General features: G+C 54.0%; 1 protein-coding gene across 3 annotated transcripts; it reads right to left on the bottom strand.

Annotated features, from left to right (window-relative positions):
- Window positions 1–2279: 2279 nt before the first annotated feature.
- Window positions 2280–24982, bottom strand: Cluh (CLUH binding protein of NUMT mRNA). 3 transcript variants are annotated; one of them, XM_006977370.3, is made up of 26 exons: window positions 24740–24982; window positions 17858–18060; window positions 17166–17337; window positions 14712–14855; window positions 14446–14570; window positions 14207–14361; window positions 13983–14108; window positions 13547–13694; window positions 13280–13372; window positions 11754–12448; window positions 9855–10081; window positions 9619–9723; window positions 8928–9028; window positions 8143–8295; window positions 7995–8057; window positions 7638–7882; window positions 7311–7395; window positions 7010–7163; window positions 6792–6931; window positions 5964–6044; window positions 5755–5880; window positions 5524–5645; window positions 5229–5322; window positions 5005–5139; window positions 4847–4920; window positions 2280–3687 (listed from the first exon to the last, which is right to left on the bottom strand). In XM_006977370.3, the coding sequence occupies exons 1-26, from the start codon at window positions 24837–24839 to the stop codon at window positions 3504–3506; spliced, it is 4050 nt and encodes a 1349-aa protein (XP_006977432.1). In that variant the 5' UTR covers window positions 24840–24982; the 3' UTR covers window positions 2280–3503. The 3 variants fall into 3 exon arrangements, with proteins under 3 accessions (XP_006977432.1, XP_042138318.1, XP_006977431.3); XM_042282384.2 differs by lacking the exon at window positions 24740–24982 and adding an exon at window positions 24250–24495; XM_006977369.4 differs by lacking the exon at window positions 24740–24982 and adding an exon at window positions 20673–21464.
- Window positions 24983–26570: the final 1588 nt, after the last annotated feature.

The following is a 26570-nucleotide window of genomic DNA, read 5'->3' as shown; positions in this document are numbered from 1 at the left end:
AAGCTTAGAACAAATGTCTCTCCATCCAGGGTCCCATAGCAGGGTTTTGAGTTCAGACCACACACTCCGTTCTTGCTCCCCTCCCTTGTACCTGGGAGCCACACCCCCAGTTTCTGCCTCTCTACATGGGTGATTTGTGCCTTTCTGTTGTCATTTCTATGTGGTCACTTAGGCCTATCAATGAACATTAGCCATGGAATGAAAATAGCTGGTATTTAAATTTCTTTTGTGGTTTTTTGAGACAGGGTTTCTTTGGCCTTGGCTGTCCTGGAACTAGCTCTTATCAGGCTGGCCTCAGATTCAGAGATCCACCTGCCTGTCTTCCAGAGTGCTGGGATTAAAAAAGTACTACCACCCTTAAATTTCTAAAACTAAATTTGCTTACATATTTGTGAACACTTCTGAAGATCAGAAGTCATTTGGGAATGGGTTCTTCCATCCAAGTGGAGTCAGGTTTTTGACAATAAGAGCCTTTTTCTGCTAAAGTGTCTCACTGGCGAAATAGCTGCTTTTAAAAAAATAAATAAACAACTCTAAACCTGGAACTCAAGACATCCACCTCTGCCTACCTTGTGCTGGGACTAAAGGCATGCACCACCACCATATCTGCCTACCCTGTTTGTTCTGTTCCTCAGTATGAAGAGACCAGGAAAATACCCTTCAATTTTTGGGGGGTGGGAGGGTAAGGATGTAGCATGGGTTGAAGTGGTCTGTGCCTACCTCAGGCTATCCTGGAAGTCTAGTGATAGCTCTGCCTCAGCATGCACCACCACATCCAGCTTCCTGGTGGCTGTCAGTGGAGTACCTCGCTGCTTTGATTTAGAGTTAGATCCAGGTGCGGAGCTGCACTGGTTCACTTCAAGATACTTTATTCTCAGCTATAGGACATCTAGAAATTCCTCATGTTGTCTTGTTGGCTTCAACAATAGCTCTTTGTCACTTGAGCTGTCAAAAGATTTGGTTGGCTAGTGAGATGGCTAAGCAGGTAAAAGTGCTTGCTGTACAAGCCTGACCTGAATTCTGTCCCAGAACCCACTGTGGTAGGAGAACCAACTCCCCCAAATCATCCTCTGAGTTCACATGTGTCTGTACTCACATATCTACACATAATTTTAAGATTTTTAAAGCCGGGCAGTTGGTGGCTCACACCTTTAATCCCAGCACTCTGGAGGCATAGGCAGGCAGATCTCTGAGTTCAAGGACAGCCAGCGCTGTCACAGAGAGAAACCATCAAAAAGACAAAAACAAACCATCTGAGCCATCTCTCCAACCCCCACAATACTATACAAAGTGTTTAACAACGCTAATATGCTTAAGGGAACAACCTAGAAAAATGGGCCTCCATGGTGACTAGTAGGCACCTGATTCCATTACAAAGGTAAACTCATCCACAGCAGACTCAAACAAACATGTATGTATGTTGGACATACACACACCCTTTCCAGAAGTGATGTATGTCCAACAAGACCCAGAGTAAACATGTTTAGAACATAATGAGCCAGGCATTATGGTCTCCCTGAAAGCCCAGCATTTGGGAGGTAGAGGCAGGAAGATCAGATTGGAGGTCACGGTCACCCTCAGCTTAAAAGGGATTTCAAGGCCAGCCTAGGCTCTAGAGACCTTGCCTCAAATGATCAAATCATTGGTGGGCACTTATGGATGTTACTTAGTATCAAGATCAGGGACATCTTTCTCCCATTGGGTTAAAAAAGGACCACAAATTAAAAGTGGCATTTTTCAGAAAGTCTAAGACATCAAAGACACATCAAAATGAGATTCTAGGATCTTGCGATTCCTGAGCATCATTAAGCAAGAAAGCACGTTAAAGATGCATGAGGCCCAAGGCCTGCCTTCTGTGAAGCAGCCACCATTGTGTCCTCAGGCCTAGTAGTTGGCCACCTCTTCCCTCTACTTCACCAGCCCTGCATAAGCCGGCTCTGACTAATCACAAAAGCAGCACTCTGCTTTCCAAACCGAGTGTTGCCCAACCTACTGGCTGCAAGGGGAGGCAATGAGACACAAACCTAGCCAGTTAGATGGTCAGAGGATTACCAAGTCCTAGGAACCCAAAGCCTGCCCCAATGCCTCTCCCACACCCTTCACTGCAGCTTTTCTTGTGTAGGGCCCAGCTGAACAACTGGAGTTCCATGCCTTTCACTTGATCAACATAACCTTGAATTTGACCCAATATATACATAATTCTCTCCTAGCAGCATTTCTGACAGCCTCACTCAAGACCTAGGCGCCTGGCTCACAGAGCACACAGGTGAGCTGGGGCAGCAGGTTTCAAAAACTCACTTTATTCCAATGTGAAATGAAGACGTGATGGTTTAAAAACAAGAAAACGTTCTTGATAGCTGTGGGGATGCCTTGCTGGCTCACGCCCATTCCCTTTGAAACAAGGTCCCTGGACAGATACTATCCATCAGCAGCTCCAGCAAAACCCCAAGCAGGGGCTCTGCCTAGAACAGCTCCCTCAGGCTCAAAGGGTGGCCATCTCCTTCAGGGACAGCAGACAAAGAGAAGCAACACAGGCAGGCTGGGAGAGACAGCAGCCAGGCAGGAGGAGCCCTGTCACCCCAGAGCCTCTTTGTAGAAGTGCTTATATGGCAAAGACCAAGTAAGGAGCCTGGCTCCACAGAGGTGACAGTCACTCCTGTGCATGGCACGTTCCCTGGGATCCATGATTCAGCCTGGCCCCTCACCCAGCTACCTCCCACTGTGCATTAGGCAGCTCAGGTTAAAATGGGGAAGATACATTCAGACTGTTGGCCCCCGAGGTTAGGCCCACCTGGGCTACAGGGAGCAGGGAGGCAAGTCAGAGCCTATGGCAGTGCCTCCTCTGCTTGGCCACGGCCAGGCACATGGATGTGTGGGGTCTACCACTGAAGGCCCCTTCCCTTACCCTGAGGCTACAGGCAGGCTAGGCCCAATCACAGTGAAGCCACTGCAGGTCTTACCTTGCACTCTACCAGGGATCTGGCTCCCTCCCTCCCAGGACACAGGAAAGCCCCCATCTTTTTTGGCTTAAACCTGGACTTTAAGCCAGGCTGGGCCCAGGAGTAGTGGCAACAAAAGCAGCAGCCGTAATGTCAAACATACAAATGACCTGAGAAGTTGCATCTGCACGTCATCCACTCAGAACTGACTGGGCTATGTCTATCAGGAAGGACGGAGCAAGACACCCACAGGCATGGACACACACACACCTGTTTGAGGCAGGAGGCTGGCGGGCACTTGCCCCTATGCTGGAGCTGATGCCTGCACACTCCATCCTCGTGTCTTCAATTAGGCCTCTGCATCGAGTATTCATTGAACCAGTGCAAAACATCTTTTAGGGGCAGGCGGGCCCAGGCGGGCCCAGGCAGACCCTGGGGGTGGGGTAGGGGTGGAAAGTGGAGGACTAGCTTCCTCTCCCAATCTGCAGGGCGTGCCCCTGCTCCTGGAATCTGTCTGCATCACTGGGTAACGGGGCTGCTGACTGTCCAAGTTTCTCTCCTTTTTTATCCTTGTGAGCTCGTAGAAGGATCCTCCTTGGTAGTCTGAGGGGAGCCCACCATGTCCTCCAGGGCTCTCGCTGGCTCAGGATCTGTAGCTGTATCGTCGGCCTTATCCCTGTTCCTGCTGGCCTCCTGCAGCTGGTGTCGCCGGGCCACCTCTGCCTTCAGGTTTTCCAAGTCTTTTTGGCTGAGCATTAGGAGGCAAAGGTGGAGTCAGAGCAGCCTGGGCCCTCTGCCACCCTGCAGCTTCCATCACAGCGACACTTGGGACTTTACTGAGCTCTTTGCTTCTGCTAGTGGAAGATGGGTGGATGCCCCTCCCAGAGGTGGAGTGCTCCCTACACTTTACAAAGCATTTGGTGAGGGTATGCCACCCCTACCCATAAGTTCAATTTGCTCTTAACTCGGGCTTCTGCAGCAGACCCCGTGCAGAAAACAGGAAGGGGTGCTCCTACTGCTGGCCACCCCACCAACCCCATCTCCCACACTTAGGAGGAGGTACTCTCCAAAGGCTAGCTGATGGGCACAGCCCTGCCTGCACTGGAAAAACAGGGGGCTAGAATAGAGTCACTGTGTAGGGACTGGAGGGAAAGATCACCAAGATAATGGAAAACAGGGTGCCAGGTCCAGTGACAGCCTGGGATCTCAGTCCTTGGGAAACAGGAACAGGGGCTCAGGGTCATTCTCAGCTACATAGCAAGTTTGAGGTAAACCTGGGCTACCTGAGACCCTGTCTAAAACAAAACAAAACAAATTTGAGCAAGGTATGCTAAAAAATTAAAAGAAACCAGGTGGTGGTACATAATTCAACTGTGACCGTAACATACGAAAAGCTTGTATGTGTGTCTGAAACCAGCTCACTCTAATCCCAGCACTCAGAAGACTGAAGCAGGAGGATTGCCACAGGTATGAGGCTGGCTTGGGCAACATAATGAGTTCATGGCTAGCCTGGGCTAGCATTAAAAAGGCTATCCTGAGTTAGCTGTCTCACGACAGGAAAAAAAAAAAAAACAAAATAGAAAATAGAACACTATAGCTATGTATTTCCTGGATTACAAAGTGCCTGGGAGGAATCATAAAAAACTGCTGATCATATACTTTCAAAGTCTGAGCTCTGCCAATTTAACTCAGGAGAACCTAAGCTGGGCAGTGGTGGAGCAGGCCTTTAATCCCAGCACTCAAGTCAGGAGGCAGAGGCAGTTCAAAGACAGCCTGGTCTAGAAAGTAAGTCCAAGATAGCGAGGGTTACACAGAGAACTATCTTGAGGGGAAAAAAACAACAACCAACCCACAGCACCTAAGGCTGGCTGACTGCCAGACTGGGGAACGGTGGGGGGCTGGCTCACCTTAGAGGGATGAAGAGAATGCCGTTGATGACATTGAGCTGCTCCAGGACACTGGCCATGCTGGGAGCTGTGAACTGAGAGTGGTGGGGAAGGCCAGAGGTTAGGGCAGTCTGGCAGGAGGCCAGGGGACTGGACCCCTACTCAGCCCAGGTCCATACCTTGAGGGGTGGGATGTTGGCACTGGGGCCATTGCGGTAGATCTCATTCATGGTGCGCTGCAAAGCCACCGCCTGCTGGGTCAGGCACTTGAGGTACTCAGAGCTCTCCCTGGTCTTCTCATGGTCCTCACCTAGCTACAGAGGAAGAGGGCCAAAGCAGAGGGGGGTCAGGACTGCACGCCCACAAGCACAGGCTCGACCTTCCCAGCCCTGCTGATGCCCACCTGCGTCTTGTAGATGGTGTAGCCTTCCTTCTCATGCTGCAGGGCTGACCGGAATTCAGCTTTGCTCTCATAGACGCGGGCGACAAGGTGGTGGCTGGAAGGAGCAGAATATAAGGGGCAAAGGAGGGACAAGAGGTGGAGACCGCCCAGGGACTAGATCTCCCCTCCCTGGAGCTCGAGAGGAACCACTCAAGGTCAGGGCACAGAGAACCTTTCTCAAAGGCAGAAGACAAGACTAGGTCCCTTCCCCATGCCACCAAGAGTTTGCTAGGTGTCTCAGCTAGTACTGCCTCACCTGAGAGCCACCTTAAGGGCCTTGGGCCCATGGTACTTGGTAGTGACAGACAGTGCATTCTCTAGGAAGCGCAGGGATAGGTCATACTCCATTACACCATGCAGCACCAGCCCAATGTTGTTCTGGGGGATAGGGAAGGAGCCAAGTCAGTTCCCCTCCCCGTCCATGCACAAAGGCTAGTGTCCACCGAGGGACACCTGTTTGTTCACTCCTTCCCTCTCCAACACTCACGTCCAACAACGCCATCTCAGGGTGGTCCTCCCCGAATACAAGCAGCATGAGGTAGCGTGCACGGTACAGCAGGCTCAGGGCTGTTGACAGCTGGCTGCTGGCAAAGCAGTATAAGGCCAGGTGCATCTGCAGGTGGGGTCATGGTGGGTCAGAGTAGCTCCAAGCACCTGCCCCCCCACACACACACCAATTCCAAAGTGACTACTCACATATTCCTGGATGGTGTTGGGGTGCTCGATCCCCATCACCCGCTCACTCATCAACACTGCCTTCTGTTGGTTGCTGAGTGCCTAGAGAGAGAAGGCACCACTCTCAGATGCTCACTGCCCCTCACCTGAGCCGTCCCACACCGCATGGTCTACCCTGCAATCTCTATAACTGGCATGTACACAGGCAGCAGAGTGGGCAGCCAGCTGCTGTGACTGTGGAGGTCTCTGAAACTCTTGAGACCATCTGAAATTCTATGGTTCTTTGTCTTCTTCCCTAACAAAATCTACGAAAACACAAACAGATCAAAAGTGCACTGCATATACATTGATTTCTGAAAAGTTTTAAGACAGCCTCTGCTCTACTTGAGAGCAGAGGAGGCCTGGTGTACACTGACTCCCAGAACACCCTCTCAAAGCCTAGGGGGCCAATGAAACAGCTGGAACACAACCACAGAACACTGAAGAAAACAGAAGAAACCATCTGCTGCTTTTCTCCCGGTTACTCCAAGGTCAGGTATTGTGCCACAGCTCGTACTCACCACAGGCTCTCAGCATCTCCCCTTGCCACTGTCCCTGAGAGGCCTACCCTGAGTCATGTCCACCTTAGCAAAGAGGCAACTGCTGAGTTCTCCCAAGGACAGCAAGTGAAGGCTGGATTGGCTCATAAAACGAAAACTTTGGGGCTCTCTGGATGCCACTTACTCCCCACCTCAAAGTCCGAGGAAGAGCACTCTCCCGTCTCAACAGGGTGATGATGGAGCCCCTAGGCCCTTCATGGAGCCACCAACCACTACTACAGCACAGCCAGAGATGCCACAGCCTACACACCTCAGCATAGTCACCCATGATGTAGTGGAGGCGGGCCAAGAGACGCAAGCAGGCGCAGATCTCCACATGCATGGCTCCGTACACATTATTGAACAGGTTCAGGGCCTCACTGATGAGCTCACAGCCTTCCTTCAGGAAGCCTACGAGATAGCCCGGGTGGCAAGGTCAGGGCTGGGCAAGAGACACTCCCATTTCCCCCAGCCCACAGTGCCACGCACCCTGCTGTACTTTGGCCTGCCCACTCTGGAAGAAGTGGAAGGCATCTGAGGCCTTGGGGTTGACATGCTTGACCACAGGAAAGATGTTGAGCACGTCTTCCTCAGTGAAGGCAGGCTTGTGGCGGCTGTCAAAGCTGTACTCCTTCAGCAGAATCTGGGGACAGGGTCCACCACCCAAAGCCTCAGCCTTGGACACAGAAAGACAGCACCCCCCCAGCCTACCAGCATGTGTCCAGAGACTATCATCCCAAGAAAGCTCCCTTCCCCTGCCCTGCGGCCCAGGCTAGAAACGAGGGCCCACCTGGATCCCGGTTTTCAGGGAGATCTCTCGAAGCAATGTTATCTTCTGCAGCCCGTAGGTCTCCACAGCCTGGTCCACAGAATCACTGCGGGTAGGAGCGGGGGCTGAGCAGCCCTGCACCCCCCGCCACTCTGGACAGCTGCTGACCTCCAGAACCCCTCAGCACTGACTCTCACAGCCCTGCTTCCCCATGCTGGTCCCCACATCTCTGCCCGGTCACCTGCAGTCCGTACACTGCTGCCCTGTGACCATAGGCCCTAGATGCTGCCTGAACCCCAACTCCCAGCCCCCTACACCTGTGGTAACCCTTGTCCCCTGTGCCCGCACCACTCGAGGGTGAAGTCAAAGTAGCTCTTGGCCTCCTGGCAGATGTTCCTCCAGAGCTCTTGGGGGGTCATCACAGCCCAGGCCGTGTTGTCTGTAGCTCCTGGAGGCCGGTTTTTCCTCTTCTTGTTTCTCTTCTTGGAGAGCAGCTCATCAGCGGGCAGGTGGGCCACGGGGTTGGGGTAGGAGCTCAGGAAACAGTTCAGGAAGTGGCTGATGGCGGCTGAGAGGCCTGAGAGCTCCACTCCCTGAGCCAAGTTTTGACTGAAGTCAGGATGGCCCTAGGCCCCCACCCAGGGCTCTTCTCCGGGGCCCATGCCACCCAGGGAGGTCCCACCAACTTGGGAAGAGTGGCAGCACCTGTAGATATGTCTTGAAGATGTGCTTGGCGGAGCGTGTGATGAGTTCTCCAATACCGATTTTCTAAGGAGGTCAAAGAACCAAGTCTTGGGCAAGTCCAGACCTCTAGCTGCAGCCAGCAACTGCCTCCTGCCCAAGCCCCACTCACATAAATGTGGTCCAGCTGGTCACGGGCCGGGCTCCGCAGCACCAGATCTAGCACCTTGCCCAGGTAGCGCATGTTGATACCACGCTGGCGCATCGCCTCAGCCAGTGTGGCCCCATCCATGGGCAACACAACGTGCTCTGTGCACTCCTTTACCTGTAGGGCTGCATCAGGTCAAGACCAGCCCCAGGCCTCTGCCCCTCCCGCCTGGGCTTCCCCATTGCTCTAAGGAAGGAAAGAACTAAGGCCCTAGCTTCCATGCAGGAGGAGGGAGGGAGACAGGTGTGAAAAGGGCACCGGAACCTGTCTCTGCCTTCTACACAAAGGGAACAGAAAAGAGGGCCCTGCCATCAGGAAGCAACCTGGCCCTTGGGTGAAGACCTTGGACCCACAGGTGGCACAGGGTCATCTGGGAAGGAGCTACAGCTTTATTCCAGTCATCCTGAGAGGCTTACAATCTGAGATAAGCATGCCACCTGACCAAGGGCTACACAGCCAGGAAGAATCGAGCTTTCATTCAGGGGCCTAGGCAGAAAGCTAGTGGGATCAACGGAACAGGAAATCCTAGGCCTCTGCTATCTGGGGCTCAAAGGACCAGAATCCCAGCCTCAGCAGGGCAGAGCCTATGGCTGCCTCTTCCTTTGACTTCTCAAGGCCTGCCAGCCAGGGGCTAGGAAGTGCTGAAGCGAGAGCACTGTATGAAGGTTCTACGTGAGAGCCCGAGAGCACGAGGCACCAAGGTCTGCAACAGCCCTCCTGCAGCCCCCACCCTCCGGCCCCTCCCTCACCAAACCAGGGATCTGGCAGGAGAGCAAGAAGGCAGCTGCATCTTTCAACAGCTGCTTCTGGTCCCGAACTTCATCCTGGCAGGACTCAGGAAAGCGAACCCCTGGGGAGGGAGGACAGGAAGGCTTGAGCCAAGCAAGTAACATCAGGACCAAGACAGAAGCCACCTGGAGGCAGCTTTCTGCTGCTGAGGCCCCAAGGCTATCCCATGATGTTCTGCCCTTGCCTGCAGGGTTCATTCACTGACTCACCACCCCACGCACACACACTCACAGACGCAGACACACAGACAGACAGACAGACACACACACTCACAGACGCAGACACACAGACAGACAGACAGACACACACACACACACTCACAGACGCAGACACACAGACAGACAGACAGACAGACAGACACACACTCACAGACGCAGACACACAGACAGACAGACAGACAGACACACACACTCACAGACGCAGACACACAGACAGACAGACACACACACACTCACAGACGCAGACACACAGACAGACATACAGACAGACACACACACTCACAGACGCAGACACACAGACAGACACACACACACACTCACAGACGCAGACACACAGACAGACAGACAGACACACACACACACACTCACAGACGCAGACACACAGACAGACAGACAGACAGACACACTCACAGACGCAGACACACACACTTGCCTGGGGAGAAGATGTCAGGGTTGAAGCGAATGTCGAAAGCCGTACTGCTGATGGAGCCAACAGCCTTGCAGGCATTTCGGATCACCTCCCGGCTTCGGGGGTCGACTGCGGAAATGTGTGAGGATAGGAGGTAGAGCTGGGCTCCCATGCCCCACAGCCCTCTCAGGTCATGAGCCACCTAGGGCTAAGCTGCCAGGACCAGCTTGGGCTGTCCCCGACAAGCACAGCAACCCTACCTGTGCCATCGTCTGAGGCGATGGTCTCTGCCAGCTCCTTCACCTTGGCGAGGCCACTCACACTGCTGCCCTCTTCCTCACTTCCTGCCTCAGGTCCTACTGAGTCTCCAGACTCAGCCTCTGCTGAGGAGGGAGGACCACCATTCTCCAGGGAGGTGGGGGTCTCAACCTTGCTGGCCTTCTGCTGCATCAACTGTAAGGCAGCCAGCTTCATGAAGAGAAGGTACCTAGAGCAAAACAGAGCAGAAATGACGACACGGGGGCTGTACAGACAGCTCAGTGGTTAAGATCACTTGCTGCTCTTACAGAGGACCCAGGTTCAATTCCCAGTACTGACATGTTGGCTCACAACCATCCGTAACTCCAGTTCCAGAGAATCCAATGCCCTCGTGACCACTCTTGTGACCTCTACAGGAAATAGGCACACATGTGGTACACATACATACATGTAGGCAAAACATTCATACACACAACTAGAGCAAATAACTCTAAAATAAAGAATTAAAAAAAAAAAAAAAAAAAAAGGTCAGGCTCAGGCTCCAGACCTTTGGGGGTAAGAACTGTTTGTTGGCACTAGGAAACCTGTAAGCATAAGGACATCTGTCCAGTATGCATGTGGGAGTGCATGTGTGCCTGTGCCAGGCTAGCAACCCTGCCACACAGCCGGTCAGAGCAAACCAAAGTGTGATGGACATCTATAATCCCAGCCAGCACTAGGGAGGCTCAGACAGGAGGACTGTGAGTTCCAGGCCAGCTTCTGCTACACAGCAAGACCCTGCCTCAAAAACAAAGTAAGAAACCCCAGTCAACTCTCGTCAGTGAGAGGACAGCTGGGGCACGTGGGGGGGGGGGGGGAGAGGCTGCGGAGCAGGGCTCCCAACAGTGCGCTCGCAGCACAGGAACGCCAGCGGCCTGCAAGAGTTCACCGTGGAGACACAGCAGAGGGTGCCTTCATTACCGGCTGCAGGAACACTTCTAAGCCCCACTTCCCAGGCCTGTACTTGAGATTCTTCCGCTGTGAGTCCTTGTTTGTTTTTTTTCTGTTGTTGTGTTTTGTTTTGTTTTTGTTTTTCAAGATAGGATTTCTCTGTGTAACAGCTCTGGCTGTCCTGGAACTCGATTTGTAGACCAGGCTGGCCTCAAACTCACCGAGATTTGCCTCCCTCTGCCTCCCAAGTGCTGGGATTAAAGGAGTGCGCCATCACCCTCCAACTTACTTTTTGGTTTTTTGAGACAGGGTTTCTTTCTCTTTGTAGTCCTGGCTGTCCCAGAACTCACTTTGTAGACCAGGCTGGCCTCTAACTCAGGAATCTGCCAGCCTCTGCCCCACCACAATCTGGGATTAAAGGGGTGCACCACCACACCCAGCTTTGTATGCGTCCATGGAAGCCACTGGAGGACAGAGTCCTGCTGTATCACTCTCCATCCTACTCCCTTGAGACAGGACCTCTCACTGAACTTGTGCGTACATTTTAGCTAACAAGCTCCTGTAACAAGCTCCTGTTTGCACCCTCTCCGCAGTGCTGGGGTTAATGAACTTGTGCGTACATTTTAGCTAACAAGCTCCACCACATGCTACTACACAACCTTGTATGTTGATGGCTTGGGGATGTGAACATAGGTCCCCATGTTTACACAGCCAGCCCTGCCCCGGCATTCAAACCCACCCCACGAGCTTTCCAGACGATCCAGGACCACTGTGCTGAACGTCAGTTTCGCTCCCTGCTAGCTTGCACCTGACAGAAGCCCTGCGTTTCTGCACCTGGACATGAGGCAGGCATAGGCTGGTGTATGGCCAGCTCCAGGGAGCAGGCCAGAGTCTCTCTTCCAGGAGCATCCTCAGAGCAGACATGAGCCTGAGGTAGCCGGGGGTCAGTGCAGGAAGCAGCCGCTCCTCACCTGTGCTCCACAAAAGCATCCACTAGCTCCTGGCGCAGACAGCACAGCTTGTGTCGATGGGCTCGGGGGAAGCCAGCACGGGTGCACTCCTCAGGCAGCTCCTCACCAGGCACAGGGAGGAAGTTGAGGTCCGGTGGGAAAGTGCGCAGCAGGTCAAGGATGTAGTGGCGCCCATCGTTGCCAATGATGCCCTTACACTCCACTGAGGAGCAGAGCTCCACCTCCTCATCTCGGTCATTAAGCACTCGGTGTCGCAGGATCTTGAGGGGCCGGCTGGTGCGCTCCAGCAGCTCCAGATAGCGTGTGTGTGACACCACTGTTTTGCCAAAGTCAATGGAGCCATAGATGACACTCTGCTCCTGGTCCCTCTCCAGGATGCCAGGAATGATGGACTGGGCTGTGACACGGTAGCCCCGGTAATCCACTACTACTGTGCCCAGCGTGTACAGTCCTTCCACATCCACAGCGTTGTAAGTACGCACACCATTCAGGTCATTGGCGGGGGCCACATAGGCCGCCATGTCCCCACCAAAGTCTTTGTAGTGGTCTCGGACATCAAAGCCCAGGCTAAAGAAGATGTTGTTCCAGATGAACATCTGCATCTTGGTCTCCTCACTGGGGTTGATGGCCATCACATTGCCATCAATAACTGCCATAGCACCCCTTGTGGCTGCTGCCGTGAAATCACTGTGCACCTGTGGAGGCCAAGGTTGGGAAGGTCAGACAGGTCCCAGGTATAAGAACACCAAGGTACATCCTATCCTGGCCCAGGTCACCTAGATGGTGAAGGCAGCCAGGCCCTGAGAGTCAAGGAACTCTAGCCTCAGTTTCTTCATATTTAGAAAAGGGCAACAATATCATCCCCCCCACCCCACCCCCCACCCCCGCGCCCCCCCCCACCCCCGCTGCCCCCAGAGCTGAGGACCAAACCCAGGGCCTTGCGCTTGCTAGGCAAGAGTTGTACCACTGAGCTAAGTCCCCAACCCCGACAATATCACTTCTTAAAACCCTTTTGAAACCTCAACACTTGTACTGGAAGAACAGTTTCGGACCAAAAGGGAGTATGCAGGGCTGGAGAGATGGCTCAGCAGGTCAAGGAGCGTACCACTAAGCCTGACCACCTACTTCAATCCCTGGACCTCCAGGGAAGGAGAGAACCGACTCTCACACTCACACACATGCCACCCTACTCCCAGTCAAGAATTCCAGAAAGTGTTATACTATGTGCTGCTGCCCCCAGAAGGGCCCCAGAAGTACAGCATGTAGTTCAATGAGAGCACCGTGTCTCGCAGGAGGACATGAAGATGGCTGGAACTTACCATACCCAAAGAAAGACAGGTCCCTCCCTTTTTATGGTTCCCAAATTTAGCCATAGAAAAGATCTGAGGTGGTTCCAGGAGGAACCCTGCAGGCTCACCTCCAATGTTGCCAACCAAGCTGGACCAGTGCCAGCTTCCAGTTTTCCCTTCACCTACAAGCCCAGTTCAAGGCAGGCTGTGGCTGTGCTTCCCAGGGGATGCAGTTACCTTGAATATGGCTCTTTCTCGAAGCAGCCGCTCAGGCAGGTTCTTGCGGGGCAGCTCCCTTGTGGTTTGCAGTTCTTCGTTCCAGTCCCGGGTCTGTGGAGGGCCAGGGAGGCAGACGCGGGCTCAGCACGTGTCTCCTGACCTGCTCTGAGCCACCCCTTCTTCCACCTCCCTGTGGACAGGCCCAGAGATTGGGAGCCTCCTGAAGATGCACAGAAGGAGCCTGGCACCAGGAAGGCTGGCTGGGAGGGCGGGGCCGGGTAGCACCTGTCCAGGAATGTGCTCCTCATAGCCCAGCCTTGAGGTGTAGGCGTCCTCGGCACGCACACAGTCCATGGCATGTTCTGCCTGAGGGGCTGTCCAGCTGTACACCTGGAACGGGGTGGCGATCCTCTCGAACGGGTGGCGTTGGACCCTGCAGCAGGTGAGGGAATGGGGAAATGGGATACCCCTCCAAGCGCAATGCCCAGTTGTGAGCTCCTCTTCTCTGAGGCTCCCACTGTTCTGGCATCTCTTCCCTAGAGATGCCACCCTGAAGTTAGACGGAAGCAAATGGGTCCCTCTCCCAGGGCTGCTGCCCCCCTGAACCAGGGACTCTTGGGTACTGGGGCACCATTCCCTCAGGCAGAGGTGCTGGTGTGGGGGCCAGCCTGTGACTGGAGGCAGGGCAGGACAGGCATGAATGACGGCGCAAAGGTGCTACCTTTTCTTCTGCAGCACAGCAAAGTTCTTTTTGAAGGTTGGGCTGATCTGGTTGAGCAGTTCTACTAGGGAATGGCTGAGGAAGCGGGGGCTGGCAGGCTTGGGGTTGAAGTGGTAGGCTGTGGACCTGCAAGGAAGAGAGTCACTGAGCAGCTGCCCCGAGTATCTGTCCTTAGACCCAGACCAGGAGGACGTGCCATGGACATGGGGGACCAGCAGACTTACTGATTCAGGTAGAAGCCCCTCGTGGACGCAGTGATACTGACTTGCCGGTCCTCAGCGGTGATCACAAACAGGTACATGAGGTCCCCATGCATCTTGCGGTTCCCAGGAGGTGGGTTCCAGCCACTCATGGTGAGCACTTTCAGACACTGCAGGGGCTGCAGAAATGGCCACGCATGCGGAGACAAGCTTTTCAGGCTCCCCACCAGGGCCTTCCTTCCTTGGTCCTTCGGGAGTCCTACCTTCCAGTCTCGGTTCTGGGGCTGCAGAGGACACAGCAGCCGCTCCCGGCTCCCCGGCAGGATATACTCAGGTGGCGTGCAGTCAATGGGGTCCATCTCCAAGCCCTTCTTCCGCTTCCCACTGTCTGAGGGACCCAAGGCTGGTGGTCAGCCAGGAACCAACTATTTCTGGGACTCAATGCGGCCCTGGCTTGCCTTGACTCCAGCCACCCCCAAACTCCCACGCAGAGGTGACTTGCAGGCCTTTGTCCCAATTTTCCCCGCACCTCCTAAGTCACCATCAGTGAAGACACTCAGGAAGGACAGGGAGTTGCAGTCAACTCCATTAAAGGCATCAGATGGGTCCAAGCTCTTGAGGAGGTCTCGGATGTGACGCACGTGGATTCGGGCCTCACGAACTGTGTAAGGCTCTGCCAGAAGAAAGAGGACAGAGCATTACTAAAGCCCTCCCAGTCACCTGTCTTGCAAGGGGGACTTCTGCAGTGTGCTGTCATGGGGGGGAGGAGGGGCTGGTTGGTCGAAATCTTGAGACAAGCTCTCTCTCTGGCCTATGCTACCCTGCGGCTGCGTCACCCAGGCCACCCTGCACTCGTGCTACCGCTGCCTGTGCCTCCCGAGGACCGAGATCGCAGGCAGAAAGTCACCACTCCCCACCTTCTCTTCCTATAATGCCAGGGTGGAGCAAGGATGCTCTACTACTAAGCTGAATCTGCAGCCCCTGGGCCAGCTCAAAATGTCTCTCTCTTTTTTTTTTTTTTAGCAAGATGCGGGGCAGAAGGACCAAGCCGAAGACAGGGTCTTAGGTAGCTCTGGCCAGCGTGGATCCACAGTGGCACTCGTCTCTGCCTCTAAGTGCCACTATCAGACAAAGACTACCATGCCTGCTCAAGTTTTTGTTTTGTTTTTGCTTTTTTTTTTTTTTTTAAAGATGTATTTTTAGAGCCAGACAGTGATGGCGAATGCCTTTAATCCCAGCACACAGGAGGATCTCTGTGAGTTTGAGGCCAGCCTGGTCTACAGAGTGAGTTCCAGGACAGTCAGAATGGTTACATCAAGAAACCCTATACTGAAAAACTTAAAACAAAACAAAATAAAAGAGGTGTGTTTTTAGTTATAGGTGCTAATTTATGTTTATGTGTTACTGTAGGCCACACCTGTGGGAGTGCCTGCGGAGGCCAGAAGAGGGCATCAGAACCCCTAGAACTGAAATTTTGGCAGTTGTGAGCCGCCTGACACAGGTCCTAGGAACTGAACCCAGGTCCTCTGGAAGAGCAGGAACCATAGACTGAACCATGCAGCGGTGAATTTTCTAATTGGGCTTCCCATTTTTAATTTTCCTGTCAGCCAGCTGTGATGCCACCTAACAATGCTGCCAACAATTGCGGAGGCAGGAGGACCAGGAATTCGTGTATCAGGTAGAAAGCCAGTCTGGGATACATGACCCTGCCTCTGTTTGTCTGTCTGTCTCTCTACCACACACACAATCCCAAAACTCTACTATGATGAACGTATAAGGTATGTTTCTCATTTCCAAACACACCGTCTGTCTGTTAGTGGGGTCCTTGTTAGCAAAGAACACTCTACCACCCGCCTTTTGAAGCCCACACAGGCCCTGAAGAACCCATTAGAGCCATGGGCTTTTTGTTCCGATACCTCCAGTCCTGTGGAACAGCCCAAGACCCCCCAGAGTCAACAATGTCCTACAGTGTATGTTTTGTGGAACTTGTAATGGTTTTTCTGCAAAGATGAAAAGAAGTTCTGTGATCAACTGTGGAGTCAGCTGAGGTACAGACTTTCCCCACATCATTTACTTATTTATCTTCTCTTTTGGGTTTTTGTTTGTTTTTTGTTTTGTTTGTTTGGTTTGGTTTTTTGAGACAGGGTTTCTCTGTGTAACTTTGGTGCCTGTCCTAGATCTCGCTCTGTAGACCAGGCTGGCCTTGAACTCACAGAGCTCCACCTGGCTCTGCCTCCCGAATGCTGGGATTAAAGGTGTGAGCCACTACCGCCTGGCTCCCTTTTGGCTTTTTAAAACAGGGTCTTATTCTGTAGCCCATGTATACTTGCAGTTCACAGCAATCCTCCTGCCTCAGCTGCCCAAATGCTGGGATTACAGGCATGAGCACTGTACCCTGCTTTCCATATCTGCTCTTCATAAGCTGACAGTCCTGGGGATTCCTTCTGAGTTGCTACAGGAACTTCTACTGTACTACCAAACCAGCTTCACCATACCAGAGCAGATGGCTCTGCAAGGGGCTGATGTCCTCCCTCAAGAACTATGAGAAGTCCCAGCACTGGGAGGCAGAGGCAAGCAGATCTCTGTAAGTTCAAGGCCATTCTGATCGACATAGCAAGTTCCAGGACAGCCATGGTAACAGAGAGAAACCTTGTCTCAAAACAAAAAACAAACAAGCAAAACAAAAAAAAGAGAAATACAAAACTTTTTAGGTTCCTAAAGATGCAACATTTATCTTTTCAGAATTTGATAGGCTGATTTCAGTCCTAGTTTGGGACTGGCTGGATTTTTAAAAATGGAGACTCTTGGTCTTTAAACTGTGCATCATGCAGTGAAAAATGAAAGGGTCTGATGGCCTGAGCAGCACACTTAGACACCAGCCCCACCCCCATGTGCTCAGGTGCACAGAGACCCCAGGACTGGGGTCTCTCAGGCTGTGTGACCTAACTCTGGGCCCTCCTCTGGCCACCGCCAGCTTACCAACCTTCTACAACTCGGAGCACCGAGCCCTCCTGCAGCCCCTCCACGCTGCGCAGCTCTGAGAAGTGGTCCAACATGTTGCCATCCAGGTGCAGGGAGAAGCAGGTACGGTGACAAGTGTCCTCACGGTCCATGAGCACCTGGTGGATCTCCTGCACCATCTCCTGGGGGGACACCTGCGAGGGAGAAGGCCACTCCGGTAAGAAGTTATATGGCAGGGTGCGTGAGCATACCTACCTGCTTGCTCCCAGGCCAAAGTACCTGTGACCCTAGAATAAAAACCCCAAATACCCACTTTGTTACTTTGGGGGTTTTAAATTTTCAATTCCAAGCCCCATGTAGGAACGCCATGTTCATCTGCATCTGTGTCTGTACACAGACTTACACATATGTGAGCTTACTAGACAGACCTCGGCCCCAGTGTCCCAGGCCTAAACCAAGAGCAATCTCTCAAGTGGAGAATGGAAGGACCGGGGAAGCAACACTAAGGCCTTGCCAGCTGCTGCTGCCCCCCCAGCAATGCAGCAATGACCTGAATCTAGCTCATCCACTGCGCTGGGCCAGACCCTGGGCAAAAGCCAGGATCTTCCTGCCCATAAGGCCAGCACATGCAAAGACAAAAGCTTGGCTTTCAAACATGCTCCTCTCCAGCAGCGTAGTAGAAGCTGGTTCCCAGCACATCTTCCTCCATCTTACCTGTAAGGAGAAGGGCTCGATGCCGGGGGCCAGGATCTTCACAGAAAAGCCTGTGTCCTGAATAACAATGACTTCCTGTCCAGTGGTCTCATCTCCAGGCTCACCCTCATCCAGCCCATTTTCCCTGGGTGGCTCAGCTGTCCCTTCTTCTTTCTTCAAGCTCTCTGAACAGTCTCCATTCAACAGCATGACTGAGGGGGGCTCTGGGGAAGGTGAGAGCTGCGTCAGCTGGGCTTTCTGCCTCACACCCAGTAGGGAGAACACCCCACAGACCTACTAGAGACCACCGCCACCCACTGCACATGTGCAGACAACTTTCTGTGCCCTCCTTCTCCATCCACGGTTCCTCAGGCCACCAGTCAGTACTCCTCCCCAGGGCACAATGCCACATGTCAACCTTCTCTAGCAGCAAGGCCACTGCTCTTCTATCTAAGGAAACACTCTTATCTCCTCTTCCAATCCATTCTCTAGCGATCCTGAGCTGTGGGCTGACCTCAGCCTCTCCTAACCTCATTTCTTGTATTGATTCACATACGCTCCATCTGTAAGCTCACGTGGCTAGTGCTGACCTGGCTCAAGTTTCTCAACAGAGACAACTGACATTAACATGTGACTTCCCCTTAGATAGCACCAAAGGCTCATTTTGTTAGAATGAATTCCATCATCCCCCAGAGCCCAGGCCCTGTTCTCCCCAGTAGCTAGTCATAGGGAGTGACTTCTGCAGCCATGGCCTTGTACAGTTTTCCAACATCAAGAGCTCAGTTTGGAACCCTTCTGATAAAGCACAGATGACTCAAGGGCACCTGCCTAAAACCAGCCTCGGCTCCGCCAGCTCCCTTCCCTCCTCACCTCTGCGCTCTTGATTGCGTCTCCCTCCACACACAAAAACACTCTCTCGCACTCATGATACACTGGTTCATGGGGCAAATTCACCCATTCTTTTTTAATAATGTATTTGTATTTTATGTACAGTGGTGTTTTGCCTGCATGTATGACTTTGTGAGGGTGTTGGATCCCCTGAAACAGAAGTTACAGACAGTTGTGAACTGTCATGTGGGTACTGGGAATTGAACCTGGTTCCTCTGGAAGAAGTTACTGCTCTTAACCACTGAGCCATCTCTCTAGCCCCCTCCACTCATTCTTATGTCCTAAGTGAATAAACTTTCTTCTCCAGAGCCTGCCCAAGTGACTCCTGCTGGGAGAAGTCCCAGCCCCACCACTGCCGGAGTCCACGCGCTGCCTTCAGGAGCAGCCACTCTGCTACACTGTGGGTGGCGGTGAACAGCAGCAGCTCTCTGCCCCACCTTCTGTCTTCCCCTGGCTCAATGCAAAGATATCCGATTGATTAATTAATTAATTAACGCTAGTCTACATTTCAGTCCCATACAGCCCAATATTTGTGAACAGCACCCAACTTAACATGCTGTAGGAAGAGAGAAACAAGTGACAGAACGTCCCATCCCCCCCCCAGGCACTAAGAGAAACAAAGAAAGGCCCCGCCACCCTTAGAAAGCCAAGGACCTGCTCAGAAACCCCCCAGCTAAACATAGGCCTCCCTGGATGTCCACTTGGCAAACAGAGACCTTGGCCCCAATATCTGCCTGTCAGCCAGAGCGGCCCCCTTGGTTTGCAGCCCCACTGTCCCGGCTCTGAGCAGGACTGTTACAGACAGAACAGTTACATTCTAGATGTCAGCCCAGCCCATCCAGACCCCAGGGTCTCTTTCCTACCCTGTCACCAGGAGGGGTAACAGGGTGCACTACCCCAAAGCTGTGTAGTATCTGTCTATAAATCAAGGGCCTCACCGGGCAGTGGTGGTGCACGCCTTTAATCCCAGCACTTGGGAGGCAGAGGCAGGTGGATCCCTGTGAGTTTGAGGCCAGCCTGGTCTCCAGGGCGAGTCCCAGGACAGGCTCCAAAGCTACACAGAGAAACCCTGTCTCCAAAAAAAAAAAAAAAAAAAAAACCAAAAATCAAGGGCCTCAAGGAGGCAGGTTGACTCAAAATAGAGAGGCATGCCAGGGGCCATGGAGAGAAGCTCACCCCTTTCCTTGTCCCCCTTAATACTCGGTAAATAGGACCTTTAGGATTTCAGATATAGTACCTACTCCTTTATCCCAAAAAGGGTCAGTGACACCTACAAAGATTCCCCAGCTCATGCCACTGGCCACTACGGGCCTCCAATAATGCTATCTGCACCACACCATTCCCCCTCCAAAACAGGAGTGCCATCTAAGAACCACAAGACATACAGGATGCCCCTTTCAGTGACCCAGCAACCCCTGGCAGGAAGGCTTCAGCCCTTAGAAATGAATAACCCACCCAAAGTGAACCCTTGTCTGGCTCTAAGGACAGAACAGACAAAGACAGTGGTGGCTAGGTTGCTAAGAGCAACAAGGGGGTGTGGACAGGAGAAGCTTCCCCTGGCTGGGTCCCTGGAGATGTCCATCCAGGTCGGCAATCCCTAGAATGGAGACAGATGCTGCAAAGGCCCCCATGCAATGCAGAGACCGTTCTCAGCTCTGAAGGTACAAAAGTAGGCATTAGGCCTAGACCTCAATTGACAGTCTGTGCTCCTCCAATGTTTGCAATAGAGAGGACAAGGGAAAAGGACAGAAAGGTGACCCCAGCCCTATTTCCTAAGCCAGGGGCCTGTACCCTGGGAGAGTCAGATGGAAGAGAATGTTCCCCAGGGGGACAACCAGTCCTGGCCCTTTTCTTTCCTCCAAGGAGCCCTGAAGGCCTCTCCACCACAGAATCAGTGTCAAGTGATCTCTGTGGTCAGTCATTGGGTCCACACAGCCCCACAGCCCACCTGGTCGAGTCAGCAGCTGCGTTCTTCTTGGCTCTGGAGTCTCAGGACTGCCATGGCAGTAAGGCGGCCAGCTCCCCTGCCCAGGCCCAGGCCCAGGCCCGACTCTGTCTCTTGTTCCGGCCTCTGCTTCAACCCTTGTGGTGATACAGCTGGTCGGCTCAGAGCTGGAGCTCCAGCTGGCTTCAGGTTTCAGTGGGGCCAGGCCTGCTGGGGCAGCCCTGGGAAGGGCACATTCCCCCTGCCTCCCATTCTGCTCAAGGTCGGCCAGAAGGACGGCTGCGGGCCAGGAGGCCCCACTGGCTCCAGGACCCTCGGAAGAACTGCTATCAGCACTCAGGCCCACCTCTCTACACACCTCAGGAAAGGGATCACTGCTAGTGAAGCCATTGGGAGAGCAGAGGAACACGGCATTTGGGGTACCTGGGCCCCTTAGGATAGAAGGCGTAGGGGACTGGCTGGCGGGAGCCGGGCTCAGCAAGGGGGTCCTCTCCTCTGCTCCACCCACAGTGGCAGTGGGCAAGACCGCTTCAGCCAGCTGCTGACAACAGCTAACACAGACCCGGGCCCAGGCCATGAGACAGCCACCCCTTTTCCACCAGCTGCCGACACAGAGCACCCTGCCTTCTTCCTCCTAGGTCAAGGGACTGGCTGAGGCTTCTGGCTCCTGCTGCCCCCTGCAGGTGACCTGGCAGCTGGCCCCTTCCTGAGAGTCACTGGTTCTAATGAGAGGGGGATGGGCTCCCAACCTCCCAGAGGACAACTGCACCCATGCCTCAGGACTCCATGCTGCACCATGAAGCTGGCAGACTACCTCTTCTCTTCCCAGCAGCCTGTGCGCTGCCAGGAGAAAACCAATGTCTCCCCTGGGGAAAAGAGAGCTGCCAGCAAGAGGCTGAAGGCCATCGCACTGTAGAGAAGCAGCATGCCCAGCCTCGCCAGGGAGCCTTCCCAGGGCCTCTGACTTGTTGCCAGGGCCCAGTGAGGACTGCTCTGGCATCCATACTAACCAGCATGGGTGTGGGGAGGGGAGCCAAGCTCCCACTCCAGGTCCCTACAGTCCCTGGAATGGCCAAGCAGACCCTTGGCTTCTCTTCAACCCTAGCAGGTTCTGAGTCTCACACTGCGACCTAAGGCAAGAAGGGCCAGGTCCAGACAGCTCCATTCCTTCTAACCCCTCCCCAAATATAGCCTGACCCTGGGAGAGAAGCACGCAGACTGGTAATAATGTCAAAGGATGCTAACCCTGTCTCCAGTTCAGTTCCCACTGGGCCAGTGTTCATTCCAGGTCCTCTCCTCTGAAGAGGAGATGGTGGTGCAGATCACCATCCAAACTCATTCAAGGAAACTGCTGAAGCTCCACAAGACTAGTAAGTGGGCTGTCTAAGGTCACGGAAGCAAAAGGCAGTGCAGCTAAGTCTAAGAAGCGGTGGGTGTCTCAGATGCCCAAACCCAGACCTCTGGGTACCACTTTTAGAGTATAATCTATTGTCGTGCTCGCCAAGGGACCAGGCTGAAGGACTGCATCTGGGTGGTGCATCCGGCCATAAAGCCTCTACACCCCTGCACTCAGATCCCAGGCGTGCCTCTGAGAACCTAGGGTTTAGGGAAAGTGAAGAAAAAGAAGGCAGTCCTCTGCAGAATGGGGCCAGAGCCTGAACAGCACTCGGTGCATGTGCTGACTAACTCCTGCTTCAAGTCTCCAGGAGCACAGATCAGGGCGGAGAGACAGTGCGTGCCCTCCCTGGGCCGGAGATGGTCACAGACAAGACTGACAAAGGACTCTAAGTACCCACAAGTAGCCTGAGTGTGCCTTCCCAGTCTGACAGTCTTCAGAGACCATGGCAAGGCCAGGCCACACCCTAGCTAAGGAATCAGCAGGTGAGGCTAGAGCAGGAAGTAGACCCCCAGAAGATACATCATCCATCCTAGGAACCAAGGGCTTTAAGGCAAGGGGACAGAGGCCAGCAGGCAGCCTGTGGAAGACCCTGTTTGCTTCCTTCCTGTTTCCACAGGCCAGAAGCAGGTCTTCAAGGTCCAAGTGTGGTTCACTGTTTTCCCAGACACCACCTAAAAGAAGAGCTTTAAGATCCTGCTGGAGAGCTTATAAACCCCTCAGTTCTCCCCTAGTCTGCCAGTCCCCTTCAGTTTCCACGCCCAATTCAGGGAGCCCTCCCCTGTGCAGAAGGAACTTGACACACCACTGTGAACTTGAAAAACCTGCCTGTTCTCTTAACCCCTAAAAGTTACTTTCTCCCTAAGAAGGTAACTGACCCTTGCCTGTCTTGATCCCCTCCTCAAAGGTACTGGAGAGCTTCCAGAAATAGGGGCTGAGGGTCGGGGGCCTGCACTCTGATATCCATACAAAAGCCTGACCAGGGGGAACAGAATGGGAGGGGGCTCTGTTAATGTACCTTCCAAGATAAAGTGAGTCTCGGTTATCTATACCAGCTTTTCTGGGGACAGAGAAGCCAAGGTCCTACACACTAGGAAGTCCTGTACCCCAAGTTGAAGAGCTATGCCCTGACCCCAACCCGGCTCCCCTTGCCCCGAGAAAAAGCCCCTCAGCACATAACTAAGAAGGGAACTTCATCCTGGGTACTCGTCAGGAATCCTCCACCACCAGCTCCTAAGTTCACTGAATCACACACATGACAAACCAGCGCGCCTGTCTCCGCTCCCTCTGCCAGGCTGGGGTAGGTTTGCCATGCTGGCCATAAGCTGGAAGCCCAAATGCTTCCCTAGACAATGAAATCACTATGACCTTGGACAAGCTGCTTCATATCTCTTCAGATCTCTTTGATGGTGAGGAAACCAGCCAGCCCCAACTTCCTCTTATCCAGCTTTCCCCTGGATTCAGAACCACATCAGCCTGGTATGCTGATGTTTCCATGATTTCTTGTCCTGCCCAAACCCTGGCCTTGTCGAGGCAAGGTAAATCCACTGCGATGGCAAACGGTATAGCAAGTGTTAGGCCCATCCGCACCCCCACGCCAGCCCTGGTCTGCTCCCTGAAGCCAGGAGGAATGATGGAGATGAGCCGACAAGTTCCTATGGTGGAGAGCTGAGGAGAACAAGGCATAAAGTGGGTCTGCACCTGCACTGACATCCTGGCGGAGGGGTCCAGCCTGGCCCTGACGGAAAGTGAGGAGGCCTAGGGAGGGGCTTCCAGCTTCAAGGCTGGTGGTATCTTAGACTTGGTGAAAGTAACAGAAAGGGCACAGGCGAAGTACGAGAGAAGTAGGCCCCACCCCTTGACAAGCCCCGGCCACTCCCAAAGCCACTACCACACAGCCCCCACGGGGGAGAGCTAGGCGCTCCACTCCACGCTAATGACCTTTGCCTTAAAAACAGCAGCTCTGGTCTGACCCACTTTTCGCAATAAGGCAGGTTAATGATCAAGTTCAGGCACAAACACCTCCCCTGCCAAAGAACCAGGCTTCGCCCCCACAGACCGGCAGGACCCCGGCCCCCAAATCAAGTGCAGGTCAGTTACTAAAAGAAGAGCGCCCATAGCGGACGACCTGGGGTTCAGCCCTTGTCTCTCGGAGTGTACCAGAGACACCCCCACACAACACACCCCAACTTGCGTTCTTCCCACAGTCCAAGTTTGGGCAGCTCCAAACTAAGTCTCACTCATCGGGCTGCAGCTCTGCCGCACAGGAACGTCTAGGACAAGAGTGACCAGACGGAGGCTGGGCCGCAGGGGTCAGCGTCCCCAGCCCCGGGGGCTCCCCAGGCAGGGGCGCGGAGGGGGTGGGGCCGCCGAGTCCGTCGTCCTGCGGCGGCGGCGGCGGCGCACCCTGGAACCAAACCGCGTGTGCGCGCACGTGTCCCCACGATCTTGCACGCGTGTGTCCGCTGTGGGTGCCCTTCCCACGGACCCCACGTGCGAAGTCCCGACCGCAGCCGGGGGGTGCCAGTGAAGGTGACCTTCAGCGCGGGGGCGGCCCGGTGTACCGCCCACAGGGACGCGGAGGGAAGGCGCCCGTCCACGCCGAGTTGCGAGTCCTCCGGCCCGACTCAGCCCGAGTCCCAAGCCCAGCTGCCCCTGGCCCCGGTCCACTCACCAGCCGCGCCCGGTCGCCCCTTGCCGCCGGCCTGCGAGCCGTGCTCCCGGGCGCTGTCGGCCGGGGCGGCCGCCGGCAACTCGTCCGTCTTGATGACCATGGCGGGAGCGGGCGTCCGGCTCGCCTGTATGCGCCGCACGCCGCGCCACTAACCTAAGTGCCCTGCGCGCCGCGGCCGCTGCGGGAAGGACGGAGTCACCGGCCCACGTGGTGCGCGCTGTGGCCTTTGACCCCACCGCCGCTCCCCTGCCCCGCCCTCGCGCCCGGCCGGCCCACGGCGGCCGACGAGGGACAAAACACGAGGCACGCCGTTGTCAGTCCACCGAAACAGCGACTCTTCCAAAAAGCCTTAAAGGCAACGCGTCCGGGCTCCGAGGAGAGACGCCTCGGCCCCCTGGTGAGGCGGGGCTTCCGGGAGACGTCGCCTAGGTTGGCTGCCTGTTGGGCGGGCGGGCGCCGTGACCTTGGGTGGAGACTCGTCCAGGACTGCCTTCGCTCGCTGTTCCCCTCCCCCAGTGACCCTCGGCTTGCTCCTGCGAGTCTGCCAAGAGTCCGCGCCGTGTGTGTCCTCGTTGTTATTGCGATCCTCAGCGCTCTCCTCACCGAGTGGGCTCTTTCCTACGGAAGGGAAGGGACTAGAGTGTATTTGGATTATTGAGAAAGGTAGACAGGGTCTTCGCCAGCGGCAGGGCGAGGATTGCAAATGAGCATAAAGTGTCAGGAACAGACTATCAAAACTTGTACTGGGCACCTCGGGCTCTTCCCCTCATAATACACACACACACACACACACACACACACACACACACACACACACACACACACACAGTAGATGGGCTCTCACTTCCAGCCTCCCCCTTCCCGTATCCCCCTCCACACACACGCACAGTAGATGGGTTCTCACTTCCAGACCAATATCTTGGTTTACAGTGAAGGACGCTGAGGGCCAAGGTCATATATAAGAGAACAGCTTTAGGCCCGGATTAATCTGAATCTACAGATCCGTCTTTACTATAGTTTCTATTTTTCTCTTCCTTTGGTTGGGTGGTGAATAAGGAGTGAGGTCGGAGGTTGCTGAAGGGGTGACGTGTGTGCCCTGCTGAGGACTGAATTCAGGACCCCTGGCATGGTGAAGGTGTCTCTACCACTGAGAGACACCCACCCCTAGTCCCAGAGGTGAAATTTGAGCCAGGTCTCGCCAGACAGCTCAAGTTCTCCAGGTAGAGAGGGAGGCGGGGTAAGCCTTCCGTGCACAGGTGGAGGAAGCCTTTTGTGAGGTTGGTAGGCACAGTCTTTACACTTGCTAGGAGCTAATGGAACCTGGGAATCTCAAGATGAGATGGAAGGGGTCTACATGCACCCTTTTATAAATTGCAAAGGAAAGTAGATTTAGGGATCCAATGTGATGGCACAAGCCTGTAATCCCAGCTCTTGATTGGTTGAGGCAGGAGGATCTGGAGTTGAAGACTATCTTGGGCTACTTAGTAATACACTGTCAAAATAAAATAAATAGGAAGTCCACTTTGCCCTAGAGTGTAAGTGATGAAAACTGTAGCCAGCTGAAGAAGGAAACCTCCAAATAAGAGGAAGGGAGGGGGAAATGGTAAGAGGCATTTGTCTGAGAGATCCTTTTGGCTGTTATGTGAGGGTAAAGGGGAGTTAACCAGGACTAGGAAGAAGTGATTTCAGGTTATTGCACAAGAAAGTTGGAAAACCGATCAAGACTTTATTGCTACATGCACATAGAAGGCAGGCAGGCAGGCAGAAAGCCCGGCACAGCGGCTCACATCTGTGCTCTCAGCACTCAGAAGGCAAGGAGAGAAGTAGAAAA

This window comes from Peromyscus maniculatus, chromosome 8, assembly GCF_049852395.1.
Source record: "Peromyscus maniculatus bairdii isolate BWxNUB_F1_BW_parent chromosome 8, HU_Pman_BW_mat_3.1, whole genome shotgun sequence".
Classification (NCBI taxonomy): domain Eukaryota; kingdom Metazoa; phylum Chordata; class Mammalia; order Rodentia; family Cricetidae; genus Peromyscus; species Peromyscus maniculatus.
This window is presented reverse-complemented; position numbering and strand designations above follow the sequence as displayed.

Bases quoted from the DNA above. Each gene is read 5' to 3' on its own strand.
- Cluh (XM_006977369.4), bottom strand. From the start codon at position 21,246: ATGGCCTGGGCCCGGGTCTGTGTTAGCTGTTGTCAGCAGCTGGCTGAA. The intron at 14,362-14,445 runs GTAGGACTCCCG...CCATTTCTGCAG, and splicing joins CCCAGAACCGAGACTGGAAG to CCCCTGCAGTGTCTGAAAGT. The intron at 5,323-5,523 runs GTGAGGCAGTAC...TGCTCCTTCCAG, and splicing joins GCCCTTAAGGTGGCTCTCAG to CCACCACCTTGTCGCCCGCG.